Here is a 12277-nt window from a genome sequence, read left to right as displayed (position 1 = left end):
CTTTTTCGCATGACTGTATTTTAATTTATAATTATTTAATAATATTAAAAACATCCTTTATTATTGTTGTACTAATGTTTTCGAATATGATTTATTGGAAAGTATTCGATTTTAAACATTAAAATAAACGTAACTAAATAATTAGTTTTATTATTTCAACATATCTCATAAAAAGTGATTTTTATTTTTGTACTCTAGCATTATAATTTGGTTTCTATTATAATGTTGTAAATTATTATTAATTATTTCAAAAAATCGTTTCAACTTTTTTACCACAGTCAAGGGAAAAATTTGGATGCTGTTTTAAATATAAATTTATTTATTTTCTGTTTTATATGAAAAAAATAAAAAAGTTGATGTTTTATTTTTTTGCCGAGTGTAAAAAATAAAAAACAGAAAAAACCTGTTTGAGCTTTTTTAAGGATTTTTATCCAAGTGATTTTAGTATAATTAATATTCAAATGATAACGAAAATCACTAACATATTCGAATTATTGTTATTTTGTATTATTTCCAAGGGTTTCATTAATTATAGCTATTTGCTAAGACAAAATACTGAAAAAGTAAGTGTGAAAAAAATAGCAATTTAAACAAAAACTATATTTAATTAATATTTTTTTAAAAAAATATTTTATTATTTAAAAAACCATTGAAATAGTAAATTATTTTTTAAGTGAGTTACTTTAATAAAAGTGAGCAAAACGCAAAGAAATGAGTCATTTTTCGACAAATGAGTTATAAAATAAAAAAGTGAGTTTACAGCCACTACTTACACCATCAAACTAAATAAATCGACCGATATTAGTTTATTCATTTCAAAAAAGTGTAGTTGTATACAAATTTTTGACTTGTTTGGCGTTTTCTGATTTTTTTAATTGAAAATATATATTTGCAATTTAAGTCAATCTAATACCACTTTATATCATCACAATACAATATAAGAACTTAATAGATTCCGAGATATAACACGTTTTTTATAATTTCAAAAGATAAATAAGAAATAATTATATCATTTATAATATTTTTTGATGTTTAGTAGTTAAAAATGATTGGTCAAATTTTGGTGTATCCAAAGTTATTATGTGGTATATATGTGATTAAAAACAAGTTGGTTTACTGTAACACAACATTTACATTATCAATATAGATTATACTTTTAAACAAATCAAAATATATAAAGATTTAAAACTTAGAAATATTACAATAATAATAATAATTCTATTGAAACAAATCACATAATAAAAATAATTAAATAAACTATAACTATATTAAAAGTTGTTTTTATTTTAAAATATAATTTATAGTTATAGATTGGTTGACCATCAGATTTAAAATGTTATATTAATAACAACCCCTGTTAAAACCCCATTTACATTATTTAATCAATTAAACATATTTTTTTTGTTTTCTTTTTATTATATTTATATTAAGTGACATGAAACTTAATTGTAATAAAAATTTATTATTTTTTAAAAATTTGATAATAAATTAACACTAAGAAATTGTGGATTTTCTTTGTGGAAACAAAAAAGTAATCCTTAAGAGAAGGAAAAAACTCGAATGGTCATAACAATGTTAATATTATTGATTGCATTTCTTTCCCTTGTGAATGCAGAGTGTGCGGACAACCAATTAACTCTTGCAGACACTGGAGCGTGTGTTACAGAGTGCCCTCTTAATAAGTATTATCAAAAAGAGAATATGTGTGAAAGATGTTCGACACCAAATTGCAGTTATTGAAATGAAGACATTTGTTACAGTTGTGATACACCATATTATATTGAAACAGATACTCATCTCTGTGTGGAAGATTGTAACAATAATTCTATTAAAGTTGATTATGTTGACATTCATTCATGTAAAGCCTGTAGCTTTATTAATGGCTGTTTGAAATGCACTGCGCCAAGACCTTTAGCGAACCCTGATACCTGTCTCCAATGTGTTGAAGGGATGTTCCTTCTCCAAGACAACACATGTCAACCCACGTGTCCAGACAATCAATTTGCAAATGGTACCTCCTGTGTGAACTGCACTGGAAATTGTAATACCTGTGCGACTATAGACACATGTGTGGACTGTCCTGTTGGCTCTTTATTACTCGAAGACACAAAGACTTGTATCAAACCAGCTTCATGTACGGACGGTCATTATAAGACAGAAACTGAGTGCAACAAGTGCCCAACTGGATGTGTTAAATGTACAGAAGCGGGAACTTGTGATCAATGTGAAGCTTCAAAGTACTTTAACCCAACAACCAAAATATGTGAACAATGTAAAACAAATTGTAAAACATGTACTGCACTGGATAATTGCACGGCTTGCTCCTCTGGACTGTTAGAAGACGGTACCACCAATTGTGTGACTGAATGTAAATCAGTTGGGTATTACCAAGCAAATGGAAGATGGAACATCTGTGGTACTGGGTGCTCCACTTGTGCTGCAAGTGGGTGTACAGCTTGTGAAAATAATTTGATTCTTGTGAAAGGAGCGCCTTTTTGTGTTAAAGAGTGTAATGTAGATGGTGTCTGGTTAAATGGAGCGAACTGTCAAAAGTGTAAAGCGAATTGTGGGAAGTGCATCAACGGAATTTCTTGTGATATGTGTAATGACAGTTTTGTGTATGTACCTTCAACTAAAAATTGTGAGAGTTGCCCATCAAATTGCAAAACATGTAACACAAGCAAAATATGTGAAGCTTGCACAACACCCTATTTACTCGAAGACTTGTCTTTGAAGTGCGTCACATCATGTTCGGATGGATATTTCAATTCAAACAATGTTCAACGCCAAAAGTGCTCTGAAAATTGTCTCCACTGTGACACAAATGGACTTTGTTTGGAGTGTAAATGGGGATCATTTTTGGAAGATGGGAAGTGTGTTTCTACATGCAAGGAAGGGTCTTTTTCACGATTGAAAAAATGTCAGAAATGTCAAACATCATACTCTTTGCCTTGTAACAAATTTAGCGAAGAGTGTATTAATTGTGAAAAGATTATTAATAAAAAAGCAACTAAAGCGCCTTTGGCTAAAGCAGTTCAAGAGAAAAATGGAGTATTAACAATATTCTCGATGCTTATTGTTTTACTTCTAATTTTAATCTGATTTTTATATTTTTTGATTGTCACATAAATTCTATATAAATATTTTATGTAATTTGTTTTATAGAATTTTTCAAATGTATTTTTTTGTTATTTCTTGATATATCATAACTTTAAACTTTAATAAAATTATTATTAATTAAAGTTTATTAATAATAACTATAACACATATTTTTAATATTTAATAGTTGTAGTTTTGAATGGAATTAAAATAATTTTTTTATTTATAAAAAACAAAAATATTTAAAAATAAACCAACCTTTTCCAAAAACAACATTTGATATTTAAATTGAATAAAAACAAAGAAAAAACAAGTGGGGTTGTAATTATATTTGATTAATTAATATTATTAATATTTTAATATTAAAAAATAGTTAATAAATATGCTTATAATAATAATTTGTTATTATTATATTTATAATTTAAAAAGTTATTCCTTAATTTTTTTTTACTATTTTAATAATTAAATAAAACTATTAAATACTATAAACTCACAAAATTTTAAATATATTTGAAAAAAATAAAAAATGTATTTTTAGATTCGATTTATGAATCTCTAATTTTCTTGAAATTACAATTAATAAGTTCAATTAATTATAATTTATTGTTAAAATACTATTTAATATTAATTTGGAGATAATAAAACTCGACAGATTTAATTATTTTCTTATTTGAAAAATGACACTCAATAACTGTTCAATTATGTTTTATTCCATCTCAAATAACAACTATATTTTATAATAGAGTTTATTGTTAATTATAATTTCAAAACTTCAATTTCAATCATTAATAATTCTATAAATATTAGTTTATTGATTTAGTTTACCTTTTCTAAAATCAAATGGTTTTAGTGTCAATTTTTTATTTGAAAATCGACCCCTTTGAATGTAAACATAAATAAAACGTCTATTAATTCAGAAATAAAGTAATAAATAATAAATTGTTTGTGATAATTACAATAGTAACTATTTCCCAAGATTAATAGCAAAAGTTTAATTTAGCCGAGCTATAGATACACAACGTGTTTTTCAATCTGTTCAATTTTATGAATATAAATAGATGAATATAAACAAAGGGAATTATTTCACCAAAAATCATCAAAATAAAAACTTTTTTACAACTCTAATAAATCAAAATGTTCATTTTTTTATTATTAAGTCTGTCACTGGCAGAGTTTGATTACTCCAAAGATGACTTCTCTCTTTTCAGAGACTTTGAAAAGGCATATTCCAAGAAGTACATAACACCAGCAGAACGTCTTCACCGCTTTTCGGTGTTCAAGAACACACTTCGAGAAATTCGTTTCTACAACAACAAACGAAAGAACCCCTCCGACGCACATTTTGTAATCAACAAATTTGCGGATTTAACAACAGCTGAGATGGGTATTCTTCCTCTCAAGAACATTGAAGTCCCACACACTGCAAAGTCTTCTCTTAAAGGATATGAAGATTTTAACACATTACCGCCATTACCTGAGGGTGACGTTCTTCCCGAGAATTTGTCATATTGTGGCGATTATGTGAGTAAAAACACAGACCATCCCCAAGTCGATTTATGTGGCACTACAGTCGACCAGAAGTCCTGTGGCTGTTGTTATGCAGCTGCTGTCGCCAATCACGCGCAACTGATCTATGCCAATTACACTTATTTTAAAAATTCAAGTAAAATCAGTAAACTCCTTTTCACTCCGCAGAGGTTTATAGACACAATATACACCGACTATAAATTCACTCCTCCAGCATCTAACAAGAGATGCTGCGGTGGAAATTCTGGTCTTGCACTTGACGGACAGCCAACGTATTCTCTTCAGGCAGATTATCAATACGACGATGGGCTTGTGAGTTACGGCAATAACCCGCCCTGCACGGTCAGAGGAGACCAAAACTCGAAGGTCAAAATTTATTTGAGGAAAAACAGTTACAAGACGTGGACGACTGTTGAAAAAACAAGTCATGATGCTAAAGTGCTTGCTATTAAGAAAATGGTCCACCACTATGGGTCTGTACTTGTTGCTGTTACTGCGAGTAACACCGGATTTACTAGCTATGCGGGCGGCATCTTCACCTTCCCACAGGCAACTTCTGACTCAAAACCAATTTGTATTGAAGGAACAGTAAAATCCGACCATCAAGTCGCTTTAGTAGGGTGGGGGGTAGAAAACGGAAAGGAATATTTTATTGGAAGAAACACATGGGGCTCCTGGTGGGGCGAAAAAGGGTATGTCAAGATATCAACTGACGTCTTCTGTGGTATTGGAGAGTTTGTGGGGGAGTACACCTATCCACAGAACTACGTCATTAACTCCGGGAGTTGTGTAGTCGATCCCAATTGCGAGTCGTGTAATACAGAGACTTTAGAATGTAATAAATGTGTGACTGGGAGTACTAAAGATGACCGTGGAATGTGTATGAAGCCCGATCAATATAAGACATATCCAGTGACTCCTATGAGTTGTATTGCTGATTGTAACACATGTGGCTCGTCTACACTTTGCAATTTGTGTAATGAAGGAATGGCGCTGTCAAAAGATAAGAAGAAGTGCTTGGCAAGCTGCCCTGATGGGAGTTATGCAGATCCAACCAATGCTAATATGTGTAAAGACTGCTCAAACACTAAATGCAAAACATGCGCATCAAACCCAACAAGTGGATGCGACTCATGTCCGACTGGTAAAGTTTTACAAAGTGATAAGAAAGACTGTATTGATAAATGTCCTGCTGGGCAATACGCTGATACTACTAACAACAATTTGTGCACAGCGTGTAAAGTTAACGGATGCGTCACTTGCACGTCGGGACCGAATAAATGCGACGTCTGTGAGACGGGGAAAGTCGTGTCGTATGATAGAATCACATGCGTGGACAGTTGCCCCAAAAATTACTTTGTGAAAAATGGAGCGTGCGAATTGTGTCAAGAAAGTTACCCACAACCATGTACCGATGACGAGTGTAAAGCTTGTACTACTGTAACACCAACTCCTGTTGATCCTTCAAATCCATCCAAAGAGGGAACTTTGGAAATAATCGTTTTAAGTGTTCTTGCTCTTATTATGGCGGTACTTTAATTAGAAATTTAATTGTCAAAGTTGTTTTAAAGCAATAAAAAGACTTGCTTATTTGTTAAGTCAATAAGATAACTCTATTTTAAATATTTAAAGTAAAAATATAATAATGATTATAATAATATAGATTAAAGAAAACATAAAAAAAATTGATTGAAAAAATGGTAGATTTGAAAAAAAAACTTTTGGTTTATAAACATGCTCAAACTTCGGTTCTTAATATAAATACATTAAATATAAATATCATAAAAAAGTTGTTTTTTATTTTATTTTTACAACATTACACATTAAAATAATGATAAACATCAAATCAAAATTGTTTAGTCTTTTTTAGTATTTTTCTTGGTATTATTCATTTCAAATTGTCTCGTTTTTCGATCATAAAACGAAAGACTTTTCTTTTGAGTATTTTTGTTTTCATCCTTTGGTTTTAGGCATTTAATTTCTGGTTTTGTGTTTTTTTCCTCTGGTTTTGCGTGTTTCTTTTCCGATTGCTTTTTTTCATTCTTCTGTTTCTTACGATTTTCGTATTCCTTGCTTACCAAAATGTAATATATATTATTCAAAACATTTGTTGGAGCATTTTTCACATGTTCACAAATTTCTTTTATTTTTCTTTCTCTTTTCTCTAAAGTACTTTCAGTTACTTTCTGTTGAGCCGTTGGTACCGATTGAGTAGTGATAGGAGGGGGTGTCGTCTTAATATCATTTTCATCCTTTTTAGGCGATGTTTCTTCAGGCAATATGTTATCTTCTTTTCGACTTGAAATCTCCAGTGGCGCGTCGTCGCTTGTATCTTCTTTTATAACACTTTTACTATTAACTATAGTTGATTTTTCATCTTCTTTTTTATCACTTTGTCGAGCATTGGTGTTTTGTTGAATTTCAAAATGATGAATTATATTAGTTGGACGAGATACAACTTCAACATCAATACTACTCGACTCCTCACTTTCCTCTTTCTCTATGGATGGCGCATCAAATGACAAATCTTCACTACTACTACTAGTACTACTACTACTACTCCTTTCATCATCACTACTGTTAGTTTCCTCTTCCATTTTCACAGCAGTTTTAGTCGTATTTTTAATATCTTTTAATTGATCTTTATTTTGTGTTTTTTCTTCTTCGTTTTCATCGTTAGATAACTCACTCAAAAAGTTTTTAATTTCTTCTTCTTCTTCTTTCTCCTCTTCTTTTTCACTTTTATCGTTAGATGACTCACTCGAAGAGTTCTCACTTTCTTCCTCTTCTTCTTCGTCGTCTTCTTCCATTTTTGAGTGTATTATAGTCTCCTTTTTGGTGTGTATTTTTTCATCTTTTTCGATTTCCATTGGAGTCACTTGCTTTTTCTTTATTTCAACATCTTGTTTATCTACCTTTTTACTCGTTTTTTCTTTCTCTGCCTTTTTCTCACTTTGGGTTTCTAACACTTTTGCCTTTTGAGTCGTCTTTTTATTGTCTACTTTTGTGCTTTTTTGTTCTTCTTTTTCTTCAACAATTTTCTTTTCACTCTCCTTCTCGGGACAGTCTTGTGATTTGTGACCAAATTTCCCACATACAAAACACTTTCTAATATTTGTTCCATTGTCATCAAAATAAAGAATTTGGAGTTTACGAGAGTTCACAACTTTTTTATTAAAATCCTCCAACATTTGGTTCAAAGTTTTGAAATCTTTGACAACTACAGTGATGTAGTCGCCTTTTAACTCACCCTTTTTCTTTATTATTTGTGTCACTTTTCTGATGTTAAAATCACTCAAAAATTCTTTCACTTCATCTTCATTTTTCTCAAGGGGACGATACACAAAAATTAGGGTTTTGTCGGATTCGTCCATTTTGTCAAGTTGAATTTTTACTGGTGTGTCTTCCCATTCACTGTTTTGAAGGTCTTCAATCATTCTGTCAGAATCAGTGGAGTTATTTGTTTTGATAATGCACGAACTGATTGGAGTGTCTGTTTTGTATCGTGGAATGTCATATGAAATGGGGTTGTATTTGGAAAACAACGACTTGATTTTGGCAGTCGTAGTAGTGCTTTCCAAGTTATAAATCCGAACAGTAAGACCGTTACTATTGTCCCTTGTACTCATTTTTTGAAATTGATTATTTTTCGATATTTTTATAAATATAGGGTATGTAGTTGTGTTATTTGAATAGTTATTTGAATTATACAAATATTATAATAGAGTCTAATTATATTCTATTTTTATTTATTATTTTTTTTTATTTAAACATATTTTAAAAATATAACAAATAAAACTAAATTGATATCATTAAACTATTATTTCCTATACTTTATAGCACCAATTGAAAACTATTAATTATTAATAAATTTTTATAAATTAAAACTAATAAAAATATAATTTAAGTTTTAATAATTATTGATTTTACTTGTTACTGTCTTAATTTATTATTGTTGAAAATATAATATAAAGTCAGTTTTTTAATGTTATCTGGTGGACAAAAAATACCTTCGTTTTTGTCTAAACATCGGGCATTAGGTAAAGCGTGAAAAAACCCAAAACAATTGGGATGGTTTTTTGGGACTGCTCCCCGAAATATTTTTTATAGTCCAAAAGGTACCAGATAACGTTAAAAGACAGACTTTAATTTTAAAAATGACGAATTTTAAACGTCAAAATATTAAACAATCATTATTTTTTTCAATTTATTAATCATTACAATTATATTGATAGAAATCAATATAACTAATTATAAACTCTTTCATTGATCACTTTTCAAAATCTTGATAAATATGATTGTTTTGAATAATTAAACTAAATACAGATAGTAGAAAATTTGGGTGTCAAGAATAAATTGGGTGTCAGATTGATTTTGAGTTATTTAATAGTTTTTCATATCTTTTTGTGTGGGGGGGGGGAAAATAAAAAAATACTAAACCCATTTTTTTAGATTAACTAATCCCTAATTTATTTGACACCCTATTTATTCCTGACACCCTATTTTTCTACTATCTGTAACATTTTAAAAAAAGTTGTTAAAATTTTTGTCGCGCAATGATTTGCATATAAACATGCAATTTTTATCATATTGAAATGTATTGCACTTTTTACAACATGTATATAAAAACAATAATATTTGATATTTTATTGAACTAAAAATATTAAATCCAATTGCAAATAAATTTTAGAAAATGCAACTCGATTTTTATTGACATTTTTAAGCGTATTAAAATGGATATACAGTTGGACAAAATTAACTCCTACATAAAAAGATTACTTGCTGTTATTATTAAATCTGATATTTATTTACATAAAATTAAAATTTGATATTTTGTTTGTTGAATCGTAACTAAATTTATAAAAATTATAATTCAAAATAATTATAATTAGTTAATGTTTTAAATTCAGTAAAAACAATTTTTTATTGTTATTTAATTATACACGTTATGGAACTGCATATCATCAACAACATGTATGTATGTCGTCGTTTATATTAAGCAGCTTATTTCCTTTCAAGAAAGTTAACGATATACCATCCATACCTAAAGTGTATTTTTAACGATGGAGTGGGTTATTTGTTACTCGTTTTAATAAAGTCACACCAAAAGTTGAGATTTTTGCAGTTTTATTGTATTTTCTTTGTTTAATACTCCAAGCTTCATTTATTGCACTGTACCAATTCCTTAAGTGAATGTATTGTTAATCATCAATAAATTCACATTTCTAAAGTCGATCATTTTTTATTTTCACCTCATTTTTATAATAATAGAAAATGTGAGAATGTTGTCTGGTTCAATGTCTTTGTGTATTTTGTTCGTTAACTGAGTATTGTTCATTTTCGTTTTTTTACTCTTAGATATATATAAGAAGGTGTATTAATTAATTTGTATGTATAAAATATGTTTATTTGAAATAAAAAAAATATTAAAATTATTAAACCATTGTTCTAATAATTATTTTAAAAAAATTTGCATATTGCTGTTTCGGCTAACTGTTTACTCTAAAATTAAAAAATGAAACAAATTTTAATTAAATTATAATATAAAAAAATCATCAATACAAACTTTCATTCATAAAGATTTAAATAAATAACACCCAAGATCTTATAAATCCAATTTAAATAAAAGCAAGTTTTACAATAACATCTAAAATATAATTCTTTTTGCATATTAACTACTGGTTAGACAAAATAACAATTTTAATTGTCTAAAATAACAATTTAATGGCTAATATTCAAAAAATAATACAACAATGATCAAAACAAACATTTTTTTTAATATTACATATTTTATATACTTATTAAATTTTCATTATAAATTATCAAACATCAAGTATTAAATATAATTAATAATGACTACAATATTATTTTAAATTTATGGGCTTTTACTAATCAAAATTATTTTATTAATATAATCAAAAGATTAGAAATTAAACCAATTACAATTATATTTAATAAACATTCACCAATATTAAATTAAATTATATTAATAATTATTTAAATTATATTAATAATATAATTATATTATTAATTATTTTAATATAATTAATAGCAACTAACATTAACAAATGTTTTTTATAAAAATTAAGTTGTCTTTATAACAAATACAAACATGTTTATACTGTTAATAATACTTTTTACTCAATTATTTGAACAACAAATTTAACTTCTGTTTTCAATATTAAACAACCATTATATATACATTTATATCAAATTTTATGTTTAACATTATAAAAAAAATATTTAATTAACTTGGATTATTATTTTATTATATTATTTAACATAATCGTTATTATAAATTCAATTAGAAATAATTTAATATATAAAGACGGATTTTTAATTAACGATGATGAAAATTTAGTTTTTTAATTATAATAAATAGCTTTTTTTTTCTTTTTTTTTTCTAAATAATTATTTTTTTGTTTTATTTTTAATTTTTTTTACTTTTTAACCACATTATAAACTGTTTTCCAAAACTCTGTACCGTTTCCAAAATTTATATAAACCCTTTGTCCTAGTTTCCCGTTATTTACTATTTTTTATTTGTTTTATTTTTTATTTTCCTATTTGTTAAACCAACAACGGTACACAGTTTAAAACCCTTAAAAATCAATACAATTTCAATTATCGAATAAAAAATCGGGAAATCACCCAAATTTAGGCAAATCTTTCCCGATTTTCCAGGTTTGTTATTTGGTCAGTGGTTTATTTTGTAACTAAACGTAAGTAAAACAACCCATTTCTAACAAACACAAGATAAACAATAATATAACAATAAACAAATGATGTACTGAAGGACATTATTGCATCAAATGATACAACACTTAAATTAATAATAAGTTTTTGTTTATTTCAACAATTAAAAAAGTAATCGATAACATAAAACAAACATGTAAACAATCAAGGTTATTAATCATAAGAGTCTTAAATAAAATAAACAGTTCAAAAATTAAAAAAACTTTTCAATTGTAGCCTTAACCAATTTATCTTCTCTCAATGCTTGTTTTACTCATTAGTATTTTTTATTTTTATCCAGAACACGACTTGGTGATTCTGTAAACATAGACATTTAATTATAAAGTTGTGTTTTATCTTTTTGGCAAAAATTGTGTTATGGTAATCAAAATTTTTATCCCAAGTTTGTTTTTTATATTTTTCAAGTAAATTTTTGGTGAAAGATTTATTTGTCAAGTAAAATTTAAAAAAGTCAGGTTCGTTATTTTGTTTTTTTCGAGTAAATATTTGTAACAAAAAATGAGGGTTAAGCAAAAGAAAAATTATTTAGAATTTATTTGTCTAAAAAATCGGGGCATCCCAGTACAGAGTTTTGAAAAACAGTTTACGTCCAAAAAAAAGCAAGAAATGTGGAGTTCGTAATTCCTTCTCTGGGGAATTTCCGAGTAATATCAACACAACCGGCAGACCATTTACACCAGTTAATCACAAAAGTGTCATTATTGTGGTGTGGTCAATAGGTGAAACCGATTGATTTGAAAAGCAAAAAAAAATTGACAACCAGCGTTTCTTTGAGAATGTCAAATGGTAAAAATTGATAAGAAATTTACTATTGATTTATGGTTTTTAATTGGTAATGGTCGATACTATATATTATAATATAAAAAAACAGATATAGTAAATTTCCTTGTTGTAT

The 12277-nt window shown here is 27.6% G+C and overlaps 3 protein-coding genes across 3 annotated transcripts; 2 read left to right on the top strand and 1 right to left on the bottom strand.

The window, feature by feature from the left end:
• Positions 1-1950: 1950 nt before the first annotated feature.
• Positions 1951-3102, top strand: EIN_190450 (hypothetical protein; the record flags this gene model as incomplete). Its single annotated transcript, XM_004257058.1, has 1 exon — positions 1951-3102. One exon carries the CDS (start codon positions 1951-1953, stop codon positions 3100-3102), a length of 1152 nt encoding a protein of 383 aa, XP_004257106.1.
• A 1131-nt stretch (positions 3103-4233) lies between these two features.
• On the top strand, positions 4234-6165 carry EIN_190440 (cysteine protease, putative; the record flags this gene model as incomplete). Its single annotated transcript, XM_004257057.1, has 1 exon — positions 4234-6165. The coding sequence occupies one exon, from the start codon at positions 4234-4236 to the stop codon at positions 6163-6165; it is 1932 nt and encodes a 643-aa protein (XP_004257105.1).
• A 317-nt stretch (positions 6166-6482) lies between these two features.
• On the bottom strand, positions 6483-8255 carry EIN_190430 (rRNA-processing protein EBP2, putative; the record flags this gene model as incomplete). The annotated part of the gene is made up of 1 exon (XM_004257056.1): positions 6483-8255. One exon carries the CDS (start codon positions 8253-8255, stop codon positions 6483-6485), a length of 1773 nt encoding a protein of 590 aa, XP_004257104.1.
• Positions 8256-12277: the final 4022 nt, after the last annotated feature.

This window comes from Entamoeba invadens (genome assembly GCF_000330505.1).
Source record: "Entamoeba invadens IP1 unplaced genomic scaffold scaff_1105074726207, whole genome shotgun sequence".
Classification (NCBI taxonomy): Eukaryota; Evosea; order Mastigamoebida; family Endamoebidae; genus Entamoeba; species Entamoeba invadens.
Note: the sequence above shows the minus strand (reverse complement) of the source record. Positions and strands in the feature narration are given on the sequence as shown.